Source organism: Canis lupus, chromosome 3 (assembly GCF_003254725.2).
Source record: "Canis lupus dingo isolate Sandy chromosome 3, ASM325472v2, whole genome shotgun sequence".
In the NCBI taxonomy this organism is placed as follows: Eukaryota; Metazoa; Chordata; class Mammalia; order Carnivora; family Canidae; genus Canis; species Canis lupus.
Genome location: NC_064245.1, coordinates 39,545,130 through 39,564,544, shown reverse-complemented (window position 1 = coordinate 39,564,544; position 19,415 = coordinate 39,545,130). Strand labels below are relative to the sequence as shown.

At 49.9% G+C, this 19,415-nt stretch overlaps 1 protein-coding gene across 3 annotated transcripts in view; it reads right to left on the bottom strand.

Annotated features, from left to right (window-relative positions):
• Nucleotides 1–17,759, bottom strand: part of PCSK6 (proprotein convertase subtilisin/kexin type 6) — a 185,488-nt gene extending 167,729 nt beyond the window's left edge. For all 3 annotated transcript variants that reach the window (XM_025438519.3, XM_025438520.3, XM_035714395.2), the window contains exon 1: nucleotides 17,408–17,759. In XM_025438519.3, the coding sequence (XP_025294304.2) occupies nucleotides 17,408–17,722 (315 nt within the window). In that variant the 5' untranslated portion in view covers nucleotides 17,723–17,759. The remainder of the gene's footprint in view (nucleotides 1–17,407) is intronic.
• Between the last annotated feature and the right edge of the window lie 1,656 nt (nucleotides 17,760–19,415).

Here is a 19,415-nt window from a genome sequence, read left to right as displayed (position 1 = left end):
CTGGCAAATTATGGCTATTTACATACTTTACCGAATTTGATACATTTTATTTTACCAACTCCTCTTAACGTGTGTTAAGTATTAGTTTTATTTCTTCTTACCACAGTGACATTTATTTGTCTCTATAATGTAATTAGTATAATCTCCGTCTTTGTTTTCCCCTTGAGTCAGTTTAACACTTTCTCCTTTTCATTATGAAATATTTTCATGTTTCCTTCCAAGTCCTCTCCTAACCAAGTCCTTCTTTTAATTCACTTTCCCTGCGCTGTGTGCTTGAAGATGATTTTATGTCGGAAAAATGTCACATCTTCCTCTCGGTACTGAGACTCTCTTCTCATTTTACCATTGTTCCCTATTTTAGCTTAACGTCCTTTCATTTCTATTATGTGTTACATGTTCCAAGTTTTATATCCCTCTGGCATTCATTTTAATAGAATTAGGAGAATCTATAAATAAAAGCAGCTTCTTAGAATAATGCTTTCATTCTTCTCCCCTCTCCCTACCCCCACTCCTCACAAATTCCCTAAATTTACCAGCAGACCAGGAGCTTCCTTCTCAGAGGTTCTCCTACAAGGAGTCTTATGGCTGTGTCTCTGATGCTCCTGGTCTGGGACCAGCCCCCTGGGGAGCACAGGGGTAAGGTGCTGGCATAGGACACTCAACCAGGAGGACTGTGTACAGAATGGCTGCTACTCCTGCCCTTCAGTTCAACAACAAGAGGCTGAAAATTGTACATAAAGTCAATAATTCAAATCCTGAAACTAGAAAACCACTGCAGAGCAAGACAAGAAGATAATTAGTAGGCAAGCAACCCAGACTACCATGGCTGTGCCACAGGTATCTGCTGCAGGCTTATCTTTCCTCTGCAGAAAGGTACTTAAACTGCAGGACTCCGCTCATTTACATTTACTGGGATGCTTCTCCCCAGGGCTGAATCTTTCGGTCCCTGGAAAACTAACTGAGCCAGGGGCTCAGGGAGCCTCAGTAATCCTTTCAGATGCCGGGGTGACCAGAACCCACCTTACAAAAGTCTATGACCCGCCTCAAGTCAGATCCTGTGGGGCTTTCTTTGATGACCTCATTTGCCCCATGAAATCTCTAGGCTTTTAATTCTCATCTTCAAACACAAATTTATAAGTATGTCTCCAAGGACAGTAGATTTCTCCTAAATCCATCCTATGCCCACCACTACCCTAAGGATCATCTTCTCCCAACATTTTCTCATGCAATTTTTCAAGCATACAGCGGAGGTGAAAGAATTGTACAGGAAACACCCACATACCCACTGCCTTGATTCTACCATTAACATAATTACTACAATTACCCTATCATATTTCTCTTCATCTATCCATGTCTCTCTCTCCATCTGTCCATCCACCTTATTTCTGGTGTGTTCTGAAGTAAATTGCAGCATCAATATACTTCTCTCCTAAATACTTCAACATACATATCATTATAGAAGGTTCAATATTTGCTGATGGCTTTTCCCCTTTGAAGGAAAACTGACATACGATGAAATGAACAAACGCTCATTATACATTTGTTGAGTTTTGATCGATATTTATACCTTGTAACTCAAAGCCCTAGCAAGATGTACAACATAGCCAGCACCCCAGAAGGCTTCCCCATGCACCTTCCCAGCCCATCTCCACCCCTGCACATTAGTTTTTATTCCACTACAGATTGGTTTTGCCTCTTCCAGAACGTACTATAAATGGAATCAGATAGCTCTTCAGTGCATGGTTTCTTTTACTCCATATCATGTCTATGAGCTTGTCACTGTTAGGTGTTACTGGTTTGTTTGCTCCTCTTTATTGCTGAGTAAAGAGAGCCCATTATATGAATATGCCACATTTATTTATCTATTCTCTTATTAATGGACCTAAAGAACAAGCTGAATGTTCCAGGGAACCTCATAACCCTCTGGGGGGAAAAAAAGCCCAACAGAAGGCCACCTGGGTGGCTCAGTGGATGAGCGTTTACCTTTGGCTCAGGTCATGATCCTGGGGTCCTGGAATCGAGTCCCACATTATGCTCCCTTTGAGGAGCCTGCTTCTCCCTCTGCCTGTGTCTCTGCCTCTCTCTCTCTCTCTGTATCTCTCATGAATGAATAAATATTTTTAAAAATAAAATTTTAAAAAGCCCAACAGACACAGCACCCCAGATTACAGAGAATCTCTGGACAGGGTGATAGGCAGACTGCGGACACGCTTGTGTTAATGCAAGCACCTGTTGGTTTGATTCTCTCACTGAAGCACCATGACCTGCTGAAGAAGCCACAGCACCGGCTCTACCTGGCCATAGGAAGGCCTGGTCATAGCAGTAACGCATTATCTTCTGCTTTGCAGAAGCTGATGCAGAAATCAAACTGCTCAACACTAAGGAATCTCCCCAAAAGACCACAGGACAAGGACATACCACTTGAAATGGACTTGTCAGGTTTAACAAGATGGAGGCTCCCACCCAGCTGCACCCATCATCTCTAAGATCTTTGAGCATCACTTCTATGCCCAGAGAGCATGCAGAAACACAGCCCTGCCTTGAGACTTGCAACTTAATTCATGCAGCCTGACCACACAATTCAAATAAAACATACACACTGAGAGGAGAAAAGTAGTGCTGAGTCCACAAACAGGTTTCCCAGGGCTTGGTGGGAGAAAGATCTCTTGGTGGCAGCACCTGGTCACTGAAAGACTCCCCTGAGCAGGTCAGTGTGCAGGAACAGCTCAAGGTAGGAGGATGAGTGGCTGCCTGGCAGGAAGACAAGCCCAGGCTGGCACAGCCATCAGCACAGACCAACTACAAAGCCCCGTGAGTGACTCCCTTCAGGAAAGGAACCAATTGCTGGAAAGTAAAGCCAACTGTCAGTAACACTAAGAAATTGGCTTGTAGATAGGATTTTCTGTAGTTTTATGTAGCCACAGTACTTCCAACCCAAGAAGAAAAGAGAATAATATCCAGTACCTTTCATGAGTAAATATCAAAAGGGAAAAGTAGAGAGATTATCCTACTTAGGTTTTGGATAGGTACTTAGACTAGGAATGCCATAAGGCATGGCTCACCATTATGTGGGGTGCTTAGTCCTGGCCCCCACAACATGAGCCTTATAAGGATGGTTAGAATCATCTAGAGCTCGCAGATCTACCTTTGGGGCTTTGTTTGGATTTAAGGACTATTTAGTGTGAGAAGGAATCAATTTGGTTTTACAATGTTCCTGGTGTGGCCAAATATCAGAGGAAGGTTGAAAATCACATTCCTTGTAAAAGTAAATCCCACCCACCCCCACCTCCACCCCAGCCCTGCAAAAACAATCCTAGAAAATACTAATGAGTTCAAGTTCTTTTGTACAAGAACAGAAACTCTGCAGGAACAGAAAGCATTCATTCTCACAAATGGGCTTTTGCATCTTGTGCTAAAAAGAAAGGGTTGTGAGGGTCTTGAATTGGCAAGTTGTGGTACATAAACTTGTTTAAGCCACTGAAACAAATCCTGCTTCTTGTTCCTGGCTAATAGTGTCATATTCCTGCAAATGAGAAATTAAGAGATGTGTGTTAAAAAGACTGTTAATGAGCTCAGTCATGAACAGTTACTTTGATAGCAGGACAGAAATAAGGTGTTTTTTTGTTTTGTTTTGTTTTTTGCAGAAATTAGCTTTATTAAGAGGAACACAAATAAGGGGTTTTTTGTTTGTTTGTTCAAGCTTAAGAAAACAGTAGAAGATCAAGATGTATACTAGACTGAGGGCAATGGTGGCCAGAAGTGGACGTATTTTTCCATGTTAAAGGCTGTCCTCAGACAGACACACCTAAATAAACTCCCTCTGGAACAAGGAGGCACAGATCCAGGTACGTGGGGTCTAACAGCAACAAAACCACACGCCTCTGCTGTAACCCTCCTAGAGGACGTGTGGAAAGCTAAAACTGGCACTAAGGCACACATCCCTGGATGTGAAGCCAGCCTGACGGATCTCTGCAACTTGCTACCCTGCATGGGGCCAGGTTTGGAGCCAGCACCCAATAAATGCCTGCTGGATAAAAGAAGAGGCAAATGAATTCCTCTACCCTCTAAAAACATCACAGTGCTAGGTGAGCTCTTACTGTGCCCCAATTTTTTTCTCTCTTTATCCTTACCGTGCTGGTTCGTGTCCCTTCTCTGCCTTGCCCTGTGTCCCTCCAAGAACCCCCACCTGGACCACACTTCTGGATGGCCAATGGGTGGAGCCAGGAGGAGCCAGCCTCCCCTGGAGCCCCAGGTCCTGCAGGGCTCTGCTAGCCAGGTTTCTCTCTTGGTCCTTCCCTTGGTCCCTCCCGTTCAAGGTTGAGTAATAGCTCCCCTACCGCTGCTCTGCTCTCCAGGTGCCTCAATACCCTTTGTTGGTTCCCTGATCCCCACTCACATCTCTATAAATAGCCCCTTATGAGAGTCTCTACCCAAGTCAAGGTGAGCTGTTCCCCAACGGGATGCAGATTGATGCACTCACTCAGGATCCACCTGCAGAGAAACATTCACTCCTTGCTTCTCTCTCTGTAAAAGTCCAGTGGGCCCTCTGTGGTCTGGCTCAGAGCCCTCCCTGAACTTCCCAGGTGAAAAGCAGCTCTCCTCTCCTCTATTATCCTAAAGCATCTGGCTTCCATCTCTACATTAATTTCACTATTCCTCATGTAGGTGCCTGTCTGTTGTAAGTAAGGACCCGAATGAACAGATTATAATCACTGCACTATACCTAGTGATGAGCCCAAAGCCTCGCAAACAAATGGAACTTCAGGTTTTACTTCAGAAAACAAGCAAGCAAAACCCTTTGAACAGTGTTCAAAGAGAAGTGACAGATGGGAGAAATATCTGCAGTGTATTTACAAACAAGAGATTAATATCCACAATACAGAGACAGCACCTACAAATCATTACGATAAAAAGAAAAACAACCCGATTGAGAAATGGGCAAAGAATGCAAATAAGCAATTCAGAGAAGAATTAAAATGACTAATAACTTTATGAAAAGGTATTTAACAGGAATCAGAAAAAAGCAAATTAAAACAACAGTGAGATCTCATTTTCACCTGGAGGAACCATCTCCAAAGATTGTTGAGAACTGCTCATACACCACTGGGGGCAGTGTCAGTTGGCACCGCCCTCCTGGAGAGCCACCTGCCGATGACTAATACCACATAACATGTATATATGCTTTGCCTCCCAATCTCCGGAGCCAGATCATCTTGGTTCAAATCTTGACTCTGACACTTAAATGCTGTGTAACCATGGACAAGTTACTTAACCTCTCTGTGCATTGGCTCCTTCGTCTGTAAAATGGGCCTAAGAACAGCACCTATTTCATGGGGTTTCTAAGAAGATTAAATGGGTCAATACCAGGAAAACACTTGGAAAATTACCTGGCACATAATAAGGGCTAGATAGATGTCCGTGATCATTACTTATTATTATAACTATTATTTGGTTTTGTTATTATATACCGTACAGAAATTATCATATGTGTGCAAAGAAAGGCATGAATAAAGATGATCACCACAATGTTGTTTATAATACAAACAAAACAAAGCCAGAGGCAAATCAATGAACATTAATAGGTTAATGATGTAACAAAATGTCACACTTGTAAAACAGTTTAAAACGACTTTAAAATAATGGAGTAGATCTCTATGTACTAGAGTAGAAAGCTTTCCAGGATATATAGTTAGACTTAAGAAAAGCTAGGTGCAGAAAAACATGTTTAGCATGATCCCATTTACAGAAAACAACAAAACCTTCACAAACATGTATGTTTCTGAAACAGACACTCCTATGTGAAAGTATAGTGGCATCTGGGGGAAGAAGGGAATTGAAGATGGGGCGATAGGAGGAAGATTTTGGATTTTTGCTCCTTATACGTTTGCACTGTTTGAATCCTTTTCAATGGGAGAATATACAATACATGTGTGACTTTATAAAACAAGAAAAAAATGCTCAATGAAATCCTTGTGGGATGAAGTGAACAAATGGTATCAAGTCCTGGACCTCCCGCAGGGCTGGATGGGGAGACACAGGGAAATGTGCCGGGCCACTGTGCCCAGGGGCGCCAGGCATGTCAGCGCTAGACAAGGCGGTAACAGAACCCCTTTCACCCCCCCGGGATGGTGCTCACATTCCAGACCAGATTCCCCAACAAGTCGCAAAGAATCCACTAACCTAAAATGTCAGAGGAAAGATGAATCAAGTATGGGCCAGACACTAAACGATGCACTGAGCAACTATTAACAGTTATACCGTAGATGGGCACCTGGGTGGTTCAGTCAGTCACACGCCTGCCTTCGGCTCAGGTCATGTATGATCCTGGGGTCCTGGAATGGAGCCCTGTGTGGGGCTCCCTACTTGGTAGGGAGTCTCCTTCTCCCTCTCCCTTGGACCCTCCCACCACTGCACGTGCACGCTCCCTCTCTTTCTCTCAAATAAATAAATAAATAAATAAATAAATAAATAAATAAATAAAATCTTTTTAAAAATTGCACCATAGAGTAAGCAGTTCCAAGCTTGGGAGGTGCAAGGTGCCAGATTGCACACTCCTATTTGTAGAAGACATTCATGTATGTGTGAGCATGTGTGTGCATACATATACACATATGTGCACACTCATATACAGATATATGCATGCACACACACATGCACACACAGTTTAAAACCAAAAATAATAAAAGGACATAGTCCAAAATGTTAATGGTGATTATCTTTGGGTGGGAGGATTATAAATGATTTTTGGAGTTTTGTTCTTTTTTGTGTTTTCTAAATATTCTACTGATGTGTATTCATTCCTCTTATATAGCACTAAGAAAATTTAAGTAATGACACAATTTAATAACTAGGCTGTGCCACCCTCTGAGTATCCTTGGGCCCTCATTAAGCCCCTTCTCTCCTCATGGGGTTCCAGTTTCCTTGTCAGATATCTGGTTCCACAGTGTTCCACTATCCTCCCAGGGTGGGAAACACCTAGATCTCTGGTAGGCTGGGGGAAGGGTGTCCAAGAACAGCTCCCTGCCCTTGAGACTCCTGGACTTCAAAGTCAAGAATATTGTGGGCAGCTTTCATTCCTGTGGAGATAAACCTCTGAAGTGTAGCCCCAGGCCAGAGCGCTGATGAGAAGTGAGGGTCCTACAGGACAGCCACTCTCCTTTGGGATGGGCCTTCGCAGATGCCTCCCCAGGGTGCCTCGTCGACCTCAGCCCTCCATCTGTCTGGACTTACCAGTTGGAGAACCCCACCTCAAGCTCCGTGGCCAGGTCAGGTGTCATCGGCTCTCTGTAGCCTTTCCTAACATGGACACGGGGACTGTGGGTGAGTAAGGCCAGGAATCAAAGTGGTCCAAGCCGAAAGCCTTGCTCCGAAATTTACAAAAGCTGCACTAAGGCACTTAGCTGCTTGGAGCCTGTTTGTTCAACTGGGTCACTCCTAGGGCGCTGGGGTGATGATCAGAGCAGAGCTTCTTCATCATTGGGGCAATGCTATAGGAGTCTGCTGGCGGTGGTCATGCTGGGAGTACCAGCACACAGTGACTCAGTAACCCTTTCTAATGAAACATAGTCACAAGGTACAGCCGGGAGGTGGTTGCGGGCAGTGAGTGGGACAAGGACCTTAGGAAGCAGACATGAACAGAGATGAGGACCACAAGATGCTCCCGTGCCATGTCTGTGCATGTGGTGGGTGGTAGGGGTCCAGCTGAGACCTTCCACAGAGCTCTGAGAACACTGTGCTCGGGCCTGCCAGGCAGCAGATAGGTCTGGAAATGCCACATTGACTAATTCTGAAGAGCAGCATTCTCCAGGGTGACCATACAGGGAGTGGGCATCCAGGTGAGAACAACTGCAACTAACAGTGGAGGCAAAAGAAAGAAAAAGTATAGGGAAAGTTTCCAGAATGGCAAAGGAGTGGCTGGAACACAAAAGGGAAGGGTTCTGGGTTAAGGCTGGAACAGGAGAGAGGGACAGTTGGCTCCCCAAGGGCCAAAAGGGTGAGGCCCTGACATGCAGGAGCACCTGCCAGGTTCAAAGCTGGGAAAGGATGGAATGAGGTCTTTGCTGCTGAGGCCCTGGCCAGTCGGTGTGGGAAGTGGCTGGGAAGGGAGGCAGTGAGAATACTGAGGCAGTGACCCAGGCATTGCAGGAGGGAATGTGAGTGTGTCAGGAGCCAGCAGAGCTGGAAGGGAAAAGCCAGGAGGCAGAGTGGACAGGGCCATAGCCAGTGGGTTGGTCCCAGTTTCCAGCTTGGAGGACAGAGGATGAGAAAGGGCGAGCCTTCTCCTAGCCAGGGAGAACTGCAGGCCCTCACCTGGCAAGTAGGTAGCCCTGCCGGCCCCTCTGTCCGCCCCTTCCACCCTGTTTACCCTGGAGAGTCTGCCGAGATCACTGATGGGGGGTACTCGGGGCCCCATCCCCTCGTGGGCAAAAAAGAGATTCTGGTTGAATGAACACAGGAGGCATCAACACAAGTTTCTGAAACAAAAAGGAGAGCGTCTGGAAATGAAGGGCCCTGCCAAAACCCCGCCTGCCACCACTGGACAGAGATTTATCCACCCCTGTGGCAAATGCCGTCTGGCTCATCGCTCAGAGCTTCAGGAGCCTGATCCAGTTGGGCTGTTTCTTCCCATTGAGAAGTCAGATTCACCCAACAAGGACTCTGTAAGTGACTGATTTCAGCCAGTGACAGCAATTCAAAGGCCCCAAGGATGGCTGCTTTCTGGCCCCAATTCTGCAAGCAGGTCAGATGCTGCAGGGGGGCAACACCCAGAGGCTATTGGGCCCTGCGGGGAGCATAGCTGGTTTGCACCCAAGCAACCAAAGTGGAGACAATAAGACTGTTTCTTCCTCTCAGCAGTGGTACCGTCTTGACACTGAGGGCATTGATGGGCTTGTTACCATGGGAACCTGAGCTGCTGATCCCATCCCGTGGAGCATGAGGCTCCCTTCCAACAGCTGATGGCTATTCATCCCTGTTCTTCGCAGCGCGGGACAGAGGGCCTTGTGCCTGCTGCTGGGTCTCCAAAATCCTCCACCAGCAGAAGCACAAGGGCATTGGGAAGATCTGGGATTAGATGGGCTGACAGGACCCATCAAGTCTGAGGCAGCCATGGTAGTCTCCAGGACACTGCTGGGCCTTGCTCCTATGTGGCTGCCCTGACTGAGAAGCAAACTATAGCATCACAAGGAGGGTGGTCCCCAGGTACGAACACAAGCACAAACCCAGGAGACGCCAGTCGGCTGGGTGACTCCCAAAAGAAAGGGATTAAAATTTTAAAAAGTGGGGGTGGCGATGGCTTATCCAACCGATGTGGAGACCTAGGAGGTGACCTTGCTCCTTCACAAATGCTCACCACCTCCTCCACCAAGAGGTTCTTGCGAGGCAGGAGCCACGTCTCTTATCTCTGAGGGCCCAACACCAATGAGAGCACCCGGCAAACTCTGAGTAAATGAGTGCGTGTCCTCTCGCTGGCCTGGAGTGACCCCTCCACCATCAGTGAAATGGCAGGACTTGGACTGATCTTGGAGAGCAGCCTGGAGGACCAGCTGTGGCTTGACAGACCCAGGAAGCCCAGAGCCCACGGGCAGAAGCAGACAAGCCAATGGGCAATGTCAGGGCAACGGGGCTGACAGAAGGGCTGGGGAAATTGGGCAGGCCTGCAGATGGCCGGGAGGGATGAGGGGCTAGCCAGGGGGTGGGAGGGGCCTTCAGGGTAGCAGGAAGTGTGAGGCCGCTTGAATGGAAGCAGGATCATGAAGTGGCTCGGCAGAGCTGGAGCTGGAACCAGGGTGGAAAGAGGCCCTGTAGCTGGACAGACGGGCAAGGGGTGACAGAGGTCCTGGCCTGTGCTGGGCAGCAGCAGCAAGAAGGTAGGGGGACCTGAGAGCCATCCAGGAGACCAATGAGACAAGCCGAGTTACAGACCAGATGGGAGGCATGGAGGCAGGGGGAGGCAGCCGTAACTTCCGGGCTTTGAGCTCAGACACCAGGCCAGACCATCTCTTCCGTAGACATGGACCACCCAGAGAGGAGGTCTGCAGCAAGGAATGATTAGTCTGGTAGATAATGTGCAGAGTTCGAGCAATTGAGTGTAGCATCTGTCCTAAAAGGAGTGGGAGGAATTGGAGTGGTTTTTTTTCCCCTCCGAAATGGAGAGATATATGTTTCTTTTTCTTTTTTTTTTTCTTAAATCTAACTCATATATTTATTTGAGAGGGGGAGGGGCAGAAGAAGAAGAAGAGAGAAGTAGACTCTCCACTGAGCCCCCTGACATGGGGCTTGATCCCAGGACCCCAGGATCATGACCTGAGCCGAAGGCAGATGCTTAACGAACTGAGCTGCCCAGGAGCCCCAGTGAGGTGTAAGTTCAATACTGATGAGAAGGAGCCAGTACCAACTCTTCTAGATGGAACAATGTGGATATGCAGCAGTGTGTGTGTGCGTGTGAGCCACATGGAAAGAAGGAGAAACTGGCTAATGGGGTCCACGTAAGCTCTTTGTCAATGGCAGCAGAGAAGTGAAAGGCTTTCTGGCCTGGTGGCTTACCCTTCTCTGAGAAACAGTGATGAGGTCCATCTGCCAAGGGTGAGGACAATGGAAGGCGGGTCAGGAGGGTATGGGTTTGTGACCTGCACAAGTCAGAACCTAACTGGACCTGAGCTCTCTTCGTGGTGAAGCAGGCCTGGTGACACCTCTCTGCTGGGTCGGTGCAAGGCTCCATGAGCAAGAACACCCAACACAAGAAACACTGGCTGGCACGAGTACGTGCCCGGGCTTCTGGTCAATGCCAAGGCCAAAAGCCATAATCCAAGAGCCAGAAGGGAGAGAGGCAGTCACGGTAAGTATTACTCAGAAGCCCTCCATGTGCTGGGCCCCAGGAGAAGGAGAGGGAGACGCAGCAGCAGCCACCTGGCTTGGGCTATGGAAGATCGGAAGAAGTATGTTGTAGGGGCAAAATCTGCACAGAGGCTCAGAGACTCAAAAGAGCCCAGGATGTTGCCCAGCATGTGAACAGTCCCATGTGGCCCTCTTGCCAACCCAAAGACCAAGGCCAGACAGAGGCCTCGGACAGGTTCTTCTTAGATGGGGATTTCCACTGGTCAAGAGCTCTATTTCTCTTTGCATCCTTGACCTCTGCCTCAAGGGAAACCCAAAGTCTTCCAGGGGACCAGTCAGCTGAGCCATCCGCTCTGGCCTGACTCTGAGTCTCGCCTGGTCACCTGGCTCCATGCATAGGTACTCAGCTCCAGGCAACTCTCTCTATCACAGCCCCGGTGACTTACCAGGGCAGTCCACCTACTTAAAACTAAAGAAAGATGTCAAATGTGAGGGTGTGAGGCCTCCAGCTTCACAATCCCACTCATGTCTGTACCCACCCACCTCATACCCGGAACCTCTTCCTTTCTGCTCCCAGGCCAGCCGTGCACATGGCTCTTGGTTCAGAGCATAAAGGCAAGGCAGCCTCAAACTGAAAATCAAAACCAGATAACTAGGTCACAGGTGACTGCTAGTCTGGGCTTCTCCTTGTCCATCTCAAGCCCCCAGCACTCTGGGTGGAACAAATGCTGGCCCATTATTTTAACACCTGGCTAAAGCTTCAGTTTCTTTTCTTCTTCTTTTTTAAATTGTAAGAACAAGCTGCCTGCAGCATGACAATTTTCCTCTGCTGACAAGTGAATTATGTAGGCCCACCTGAAATTCTGGGCCAGGTATGTCCCACTTGGTAGCTATTTTAAGCAAAACTATTTAAGGCAAGTTCAAAATCATTTAAGGCTCTCAGATGTTTTAGGGGCCCTGGCAGCCAGCCTGCCTTTTTATGTTCAGATTCAGAACCAACAAATTAGCTCAATACCCCAGGCAAAGCAAAAATGCAAGGGAAAGTATGGTGTCTGAGTGCCACTTTTTAGATAAACATCACTTCCAAAAGCTAAAGATGCTGAGATGTCATGATTTGGTTTGTGAGAATTTCCTGTTGCCATCCTTTTCACACAGACAACCTGTCTATTTTTGGAGCCATCACTGTCGAAGGTTGCAATGCACATAGGTTAGAGTGAGGGCCAGGTGGGCAGAAGATGCTCTGAAGGAGAAAGAAGCCTAGTAGGAGGGTTCCAGCACTCTAGGTCTGGCTCTATCCAAACAGCCCCATGATCTAAGCCAAGCATTCTGGTTCCCCAGGCCACCAATTGCTTCACAAGCAGACTGGCCCAGCTCTGGAGGTAGTCTAAAGCACTGGCTTCTTACCCCAGGCCCACAGGCACCTGTGTGCCCACCGACAGGCTTCAGGCAACACAGGAACACCAGGACATGTGTGTATGATGTGCAATTTTCTTTTCTTTTTTTCCCCTTGAACATTTCATGTGTATCTACATCTACGTGTATGTACGTGTGTGTAGGTGTATATATGTGCATGCATGTATACATACATGTGTGTCTGTACATGTATACACGCGTGATAGAAAGCACAAAATGCGGAGACACAATTTTGTATATCATTTATATGTTATATATACAGATTTGTACTTATATATATTATGAATTAGAACACTGCAGATAAAGTTTGACATTCTTTTCCTAGTCTCTCCCCTCTCCCTCCCTTCTCAGAGGCTACTACTAACCTGAACTTGAGCTGGATGCTTCCTCCATGTGTAAGCATTCATACATAACATAAAATTACTTAGTGTGGGGCAGCCTGGGTGGCTCAGTGGGTTAGCGCAGCCCTCAGTGCAGGGCCTGATCCTGAAGACCTGGGATAGAGTCCCATGTCGGGCTCCCTGCATGGAGCCTGTTTCTCCCTCTCCCTCTGCCTGTGTTCTCTGCCTCTCTCTCTGTGTCTCTCATGAATAAATAAATAAATAAATAAATAAATAAATAAATAAATAATTTTTTTTAAAAAGCTTTAAAATTACTTAGTGTGCTTTTTAAAATTTACATAAGTACTACCACACTGTGCATCTCCAATGTGCCTTTCTGCTCAACATCATTTTTGAGACTTCTCTATGCAGATGCATATCTGGTTAATTCCTAACTATTATATAGCATTTTATCATGTGACTATTTTGATTTAATTCTCCATTCTTCTACCGATGGCTATTTAGGTTGTATTTCCCTTCATTTAAAAAAATGCCCCTGTGACGTCACCCTGCAAGGCTCCCTGTGCTCTTGTGCAATATCTTCTCTCTAGTAGAAGCCTGGATGTGAACCTGCTGATACAACTCTACCTACCTCACTGTCAAGTGCCAAATTGCTCTCTGAAGTAGTTCTACCGATTTATACTCCCACCAGCAGCATCTGGAAGTTCCATGGCTCCATATCCTTGCCAACACTTGATACTAACACTTGCCCACATCTGCCAATCTGAGGGTGTGCAGTGGTCTGGTTACTGCCTCATATTGTGTTGTTCCCATAACTCCCAGGGAGGCTAAGTGGCTTTTCTCATGTTTACTGGTCACGTGACATCCGTCTCCTAGTCTCTTCCTTCTTTCTCTCCCTTCTCAGAGGCTACTACTAACCTGAACTTGATGTGGATGCTTCACATCGGGCACTGAATTCTCTATTCATATACTTCTCCATTTTTCTACCTGCCATTTCTCTTTTGCTTATTGATTTATCGCTTTTTAAATAATTGATGCACTAACCTGTGTGTTATATGTTATTAACATTTTTTAGTCTATTGTAAGCTTTTAAATTCTTTTATGATTACGTGTTTGTTATGTTTATGTGTTTGTTATTCAGAACTTTTCACGGATCCATCTTTTCCTTTATTTGTTCTTTTCAGATCTTGTTTAAGAAATCCTTTCCTGTCCCAATGTCATAAAGGTATTCCACTCTGGTTATTTCTAGCTGGAATTTACTGTTGTGTAGTGTGGGGATGAGGTAAGGATCTGATTGTTTTCCTGAGTCAACTGTCTCAGTGCCACTAATTGAAATGCCCATCCTTCCCCGTGCATTTGTAACTCTTCTGCTCACATAACTCTTCTGCTCGCATATACAAGTTCCCATACGTGCCTGGGTTTGAGTGATTTCCACTGTTGGATGGGATCATCCCTGGGCCAATGTCCAACTGTCATGATCACCCCAGCTTCATGGGAAGTTCTGCTCTCTGGCAGAGCACACTCCCCTCCTTTTCCTCCTTCCTCCCTTCTCAGAGTAGTCTCAGGGATTCTGGGAACTTACTCTTCCATGTGAATTTTAGCATTCGTTTGTACGATTTCTTATCCCATATAAAACCCTGTTGGCATGTCAACTAAATTACACTGAATTTAGAGATTAATTGGGGGAGAGCATGTGATAATCAGTTCTCCTGTCCAGGAACATGGCTTATCCCTCCATTACTTCAGACCTATGAATACATCTTTCAAATATTTTATAATCTTCTCTGGGTAAGTTTCACCTTTTTTTTTTCCCCCAAAAATTTATTCCTAGCTATCTAACAGCTTTTATGCTTGAGTGTATTATGATTTCTTTTATCTTCTCAGATATTGCTGTTGAATAGGTTGCTACTGTCGATCATGCACCCTGCTCAAGTCTATGACTCGTTATAACAGCCTCTGGGTTTTCTTGGATTATCTACAGTTAGTTGTACCATCTGCCAATAATGACATGACTCTTCCAAACTTTTCTGTCTTTCTTCCTTCCTTCCATCCTTTCTTTTTTTTTTTTTACATTGTGGTGCATTATATGGGACCTCAAGTATTGTGATAAAGGAGTAAAAATGAGGCTCATAGTTCCGCTTCCTGACAATGCATATTTTTCACAGGAGATCCAGAGCCTTGATCAATCTGAAAGGCTACCGTGTCCAAGAAAGGTGAATAACCACCTGTCTCAATTACCTTTGTGTACATGTATGTAAATACACGGAATCAGGTTCTTAGTTGCCATGAAAGAAACTAAAACAATCGATCCAGGAGTTAGAGCATCGCAAAGACCTAGGAGAAAAGGAGGGCTGTGAGTTCAGGGCAGGTATCAGGCAAAACACTAACTGCCCATTAAGGGTAAGGGAAAGAGTCACACAAAGGACACTCAGACCAGAGAATGTAGCAGGAAACAAAGAGCAGAGAGCGTAATTGTCGGAGGCGACACGCACCACGTAGACACAAACGGCTTCCACGCCTTGCTTCCCCTTGGTTTACTTGTCCATAAATCAAAGCTAATAATATCTACATCATATTTATGAGTCACAAATTCTCCTGGCTGAAAAAGGCAAATAAGGTTTTTAAAGAGTTCTTATAGAGTAGGTAGAGGTTGGAATGCTCCAGGCCTTTTCCACATTAGTAGTTCACTTGGGGGAGGGAGGGAGGGAGAAAAGCTGGTTTTGGAATAAAGAGTAATAGGCTCTCCTTGAGTAATCTCTCACACACCCTGGATCCCCAACCAACTAATCCCTTCGTTTGCAAAGATCCCCAAGGTGGCTCCCCCAGTGCCCTGCCTCCCAAGCTGGGCGACAGGGCTACGTGCAGCCCACCCTGGCAGCCCTGGACAGAGCTGAGGAGACATTGAGAGACTCTCCAGAATGTCCCAGGTCCGGGCAGCTACATACCTGAAGGAACCTCCCCAACGGGCAAAATGAGAACAGCAAAACTCTGCATATGATATTCAACTCAGTGAGCCTGACGGAAGTGGTCTTCAAAGCCCTGGCATGTTTGATTCTGCTGGACAAGAGCTTTGATGGGGGAATCACTGTGTGTGCCTCCCGTGGCAACATCCCGGAGCCTTACAGCTCAACTTCAGTTCCCCCCTGCTTCTTTAATTATAGGAGCCAGAAACCCAGGCACTTTGTAATTTACCGTGCAGCTTAAGAGTCACTTTTAGCGGAAGACAAATTGCCAGGCCACCTGGGCAGAGCAGTGAAGTGTAGCTGGAGCCGGGGGCCCTGGCAATGAATGGGGATGGAACCGGGTCTGGACCATCAGCCAGGGAGATTTAGGAACCACAGGCAGAAACGAAGCCAGTGCTCCCCAAAGGCAAAATCTTCAATCACAGGGTGTTTGAAGAGACCCGAGCTGTCAATATAGATATAGATAGCTATAGATACACAAAAGACAGGACGGCACTCTCCCAGAAACACTCTGACCCACCATGTAAAAGTACAGAGCAAGCGGCAGAATTTACTTTTCCAGGAGGCCACACATCTCCCATTAGCAGCATCTGTGCAGGACTCAGGATCCAGAAGAAATGTCATTTACATTAGGGCCACATCACACTTTGCTGGCTTCTGTCACAGATAATGATGAAACTAAATTTAACACTGCCCGACACTACAGTTTGAGTTATGAGCTGGCGCTTCCCTGCCGTTTCGCCTGATCCTCTAAAGTGCATACAGTTTTGTAGGAGATTTGTTAACTGCACACTGAAAGGTCCCCTGCTGGAATGGCACACTTGGGTCTGCTGCAGCCCCTCCACCTGCCATAAATCAACCCCTTGCCCCATTGCCACCCTATGGGGTTGGGTCAGGGAAAGGGGACCTGCCCCAGCAGTTCTTTGGACTTATGCCACCTTCACGCCCAGGGCTTGTCCTCTCTTATGAACAGAGTACCAGCGACAGCCCAGGCCATGGGAGGGCCCTGGGCTCACCCACCAGGGTCAAGCCCTGGCCCTGGGTTTTGCTGCCAGCCAATGCTGGATTTTCTCAACAACTGCAGCCCATACACGCGGGCACCGACGCTACACACGAAGAAGATGGGGAAGTGACTTGCCTAAGGTCATATGGCTAGTATGCGGAGAGCTGCCATCGGAAGCCTAGAAACAAAGCCAATTCCCCCCCTGCCGGAGGGGTTTTCTACGCAGGACCCCCCCCCCTCCAGCCGCCACCCCCCGCCCCGCCCCGCCCCGCGCGGCTGCAGAGTCCTGAGCTGTCCCCAAAGCCTCCGACGGCTGGGCTGCTTCCAGGCTCCAGGCTCCAGGCTCCAGGCTCCAGGCTCCAGGCTCCAGGCTCCAGGCTCCGGCACGGGCTGCCCTCCCTCCCCTCCGGGAACCGCGGGAAGCGCGGACACCGGGACTCCGGGCCGAGGTCCTGTCGCCGCCCGGCCCCCGCGGGACGTCCGGGGCCGCGCTCAGGGTCGAGCCCCGCGCAGTCCGTGGAGGGCGGCGGGTCCGGCGTGGAGGAGCTTGGGGGCCACTGAGGACAGCGCCCGGCGAGCCCCGCTCCCGCCCCGCCCCTCCCCGCCCCGCCGCGCCCGGCAGGTGCCCGCGCCGAGCCCCAGGCCCGCCCGACTGCCCCCCGGGCGCCCCCGCAAGCTCCCCGGGGGTCCCGCCCCGCGCCCCCCGGCCGGCGCCTCGGCCGCCCCCGCCCGCCGCCCCGACCGCGCTGGCCGAGCCCGCCGGGACCCTCGGCCCCCGGAAGGAGGCGCCCCTCGCGCCGCGCCCCCCGGCGGCCGGGAAAGTTTCGGGCGCGCGGGGCCGGCGCACTCACCTGGCCCAAGTTGAGGTAGCCGTGCGCCGCGGCCACGCGGTCCGCCTCGGCCGGGCCGCCCCGCACCTGCACTGCCCAGTGGTTGGTGTAGACGGGGCGCGGCGGCGGCGGCGCGGAGCAGGCGGCGGGCAGCGCGAGCAGCAGCAGCCAGCGCCAGGGGCGCGGCGCGGGCGGCCGGAGCCCGGGCCCGCCGGCTGCCCCCGGGGCGGCGTCCGCGGCGGGGGCGGCGGGGGCGGCGGCGGCGGCGGCGGCGGCGGCGGCGGGCGGCGGGGGCCGGGGCCGGGGCGCGGGCGCGGGGGGCGCGGGCGGAGGCATGGCAGCGGCAGGCTCGCGCGGCGCCCGAGCGGCGAGTGCGCCGGGGGGTGGGGTGCCGCCTTTTAAAGCCGCTCCGCGCCGGGGAAGCGCCGCCGCCGCCGCTGCGGGCGGGAGCGAGGGAGGCGGAGGCGGCCGCGGCGCGTTCCCGCCCGCGCGGCCGGGTGGCGCCCCTGGGCCCGCGCTCGAGCGGCCGCACCCGGCCCCGGCCCCGGCCCCGACCCGGCCCCGGCCCGGCGAGCCCCAGACGCCCCCCACCGGGGAACTTCTCGCCGGCCTTGGGGGCTCTCGGCACAGGCCGGCCGGGAGGCCCGGGCCCCGCAGGGTCTCCCGGGAGCCCCCGGGGCCCGGGGCCGCTCAGGTGAGTCCAGACCGGCGGCCGAGGGGACGTCCTCCCACCGTCGGGCATCCTGGAAGCCCCGGCCACCAGCTCTGCTTTAATCTCCTGGCAGGGCGGCCCCGCTCATCTCCGTGTGACGTGCTGAGCTCGCAAGGGCTCTGGGCTCTCGGGGAGAGAAGCCACAAGGAAGGGCTGTCACGGCCCCGTCCCAACGAGGCCTGATTGAAGAGGCAGGTCAAGTGGGGCAAAGACACTTGCCGGGTGAGCCGGGTTCGCGGAGTGCGCAGGAGAAACCTGCCGCCCAGCCCCGGGCTATGGCCCACCCCCGAGGCAGGCGGTACAGGTGAATCCCCCAGCGGCCCCCCTCCCCACCTCGCAGGCTGTGATCTCGGGCGCCTCGCTGTCCTCGCTGTCCTCGCTGTCCTCGCTGAGAGCAGGGCTCCCCCTGTAAATGGGGATGAGAACAGTATCTATCCCGTAGGGCTGTTTTGAGGATAACATGAGCTCTTGCCACGCAGTAAGCCGTCCATAAACGTTTGTTTTTTTACGAGTTCAGGGCCTGCACACGGTAGGTGTTCGTCTGCGTAGACTCTTAAAAGCTCCCACTGAGCTGGGACGAGTCAGTGGGAAAGTGAGTTGAATCACGCTTGTCCCTATTGCCAGGAGCAACCTAGAATGCTCTGGGTAATTATTTGGTGCACCCTGGAGAATTACAGAAATGTTCATACTGTGAACAAGCAAATGGTGAGAGGCAGGGACCCCTTTAGAATCTCTTCTCCCATTACTTTCAAGACCTGTTGGTCCCAACCAGGCTCCTGTGGAAAGCAAGCTTTTACCCCCATTTATACAGGAGAGGAAACAAAACATAGGCCGAGGATGCCTCGAGGTGGGAAGGCAAAACCACTGATGTGGTGTTCGGTTTCTAGAAGAAATTCCTGTATAGAGCTCACTTGAGTCTGTGGCTTGGCAGGTAGAGGTTGGGCAATGAGGGGCAGGAGGGGTGGGGAGAAAGCAGGATTCATGGAGGTGGCGTCCTCAGGTCCTTTCCAGCCTCCCTCTCAGGAGCCCTCTGGTTTCGTAACCCACATGATTCATCCTTTCTGCAGGCGTGAGTCACCCTGAATGGAGGTGGGAGAACCGAGGTGTGGTGGGAGGCCCAACAGGGACAAGCCAAATCTTTGTTCACAAGGGCTCCTACCAGGGGCCCCTCTTGGAATCAGAGGACTGAGTTCCTACATGTTTCTCTCTTTTTTGCACTAGATGCAGCTTCTCCCACCTTCCTTTCCCTGGCCAAATGGGGTCCATTCCCTGGGCAGATACTTGAGACCTGCCCCACACTGCAAGATGCAGGCCCCT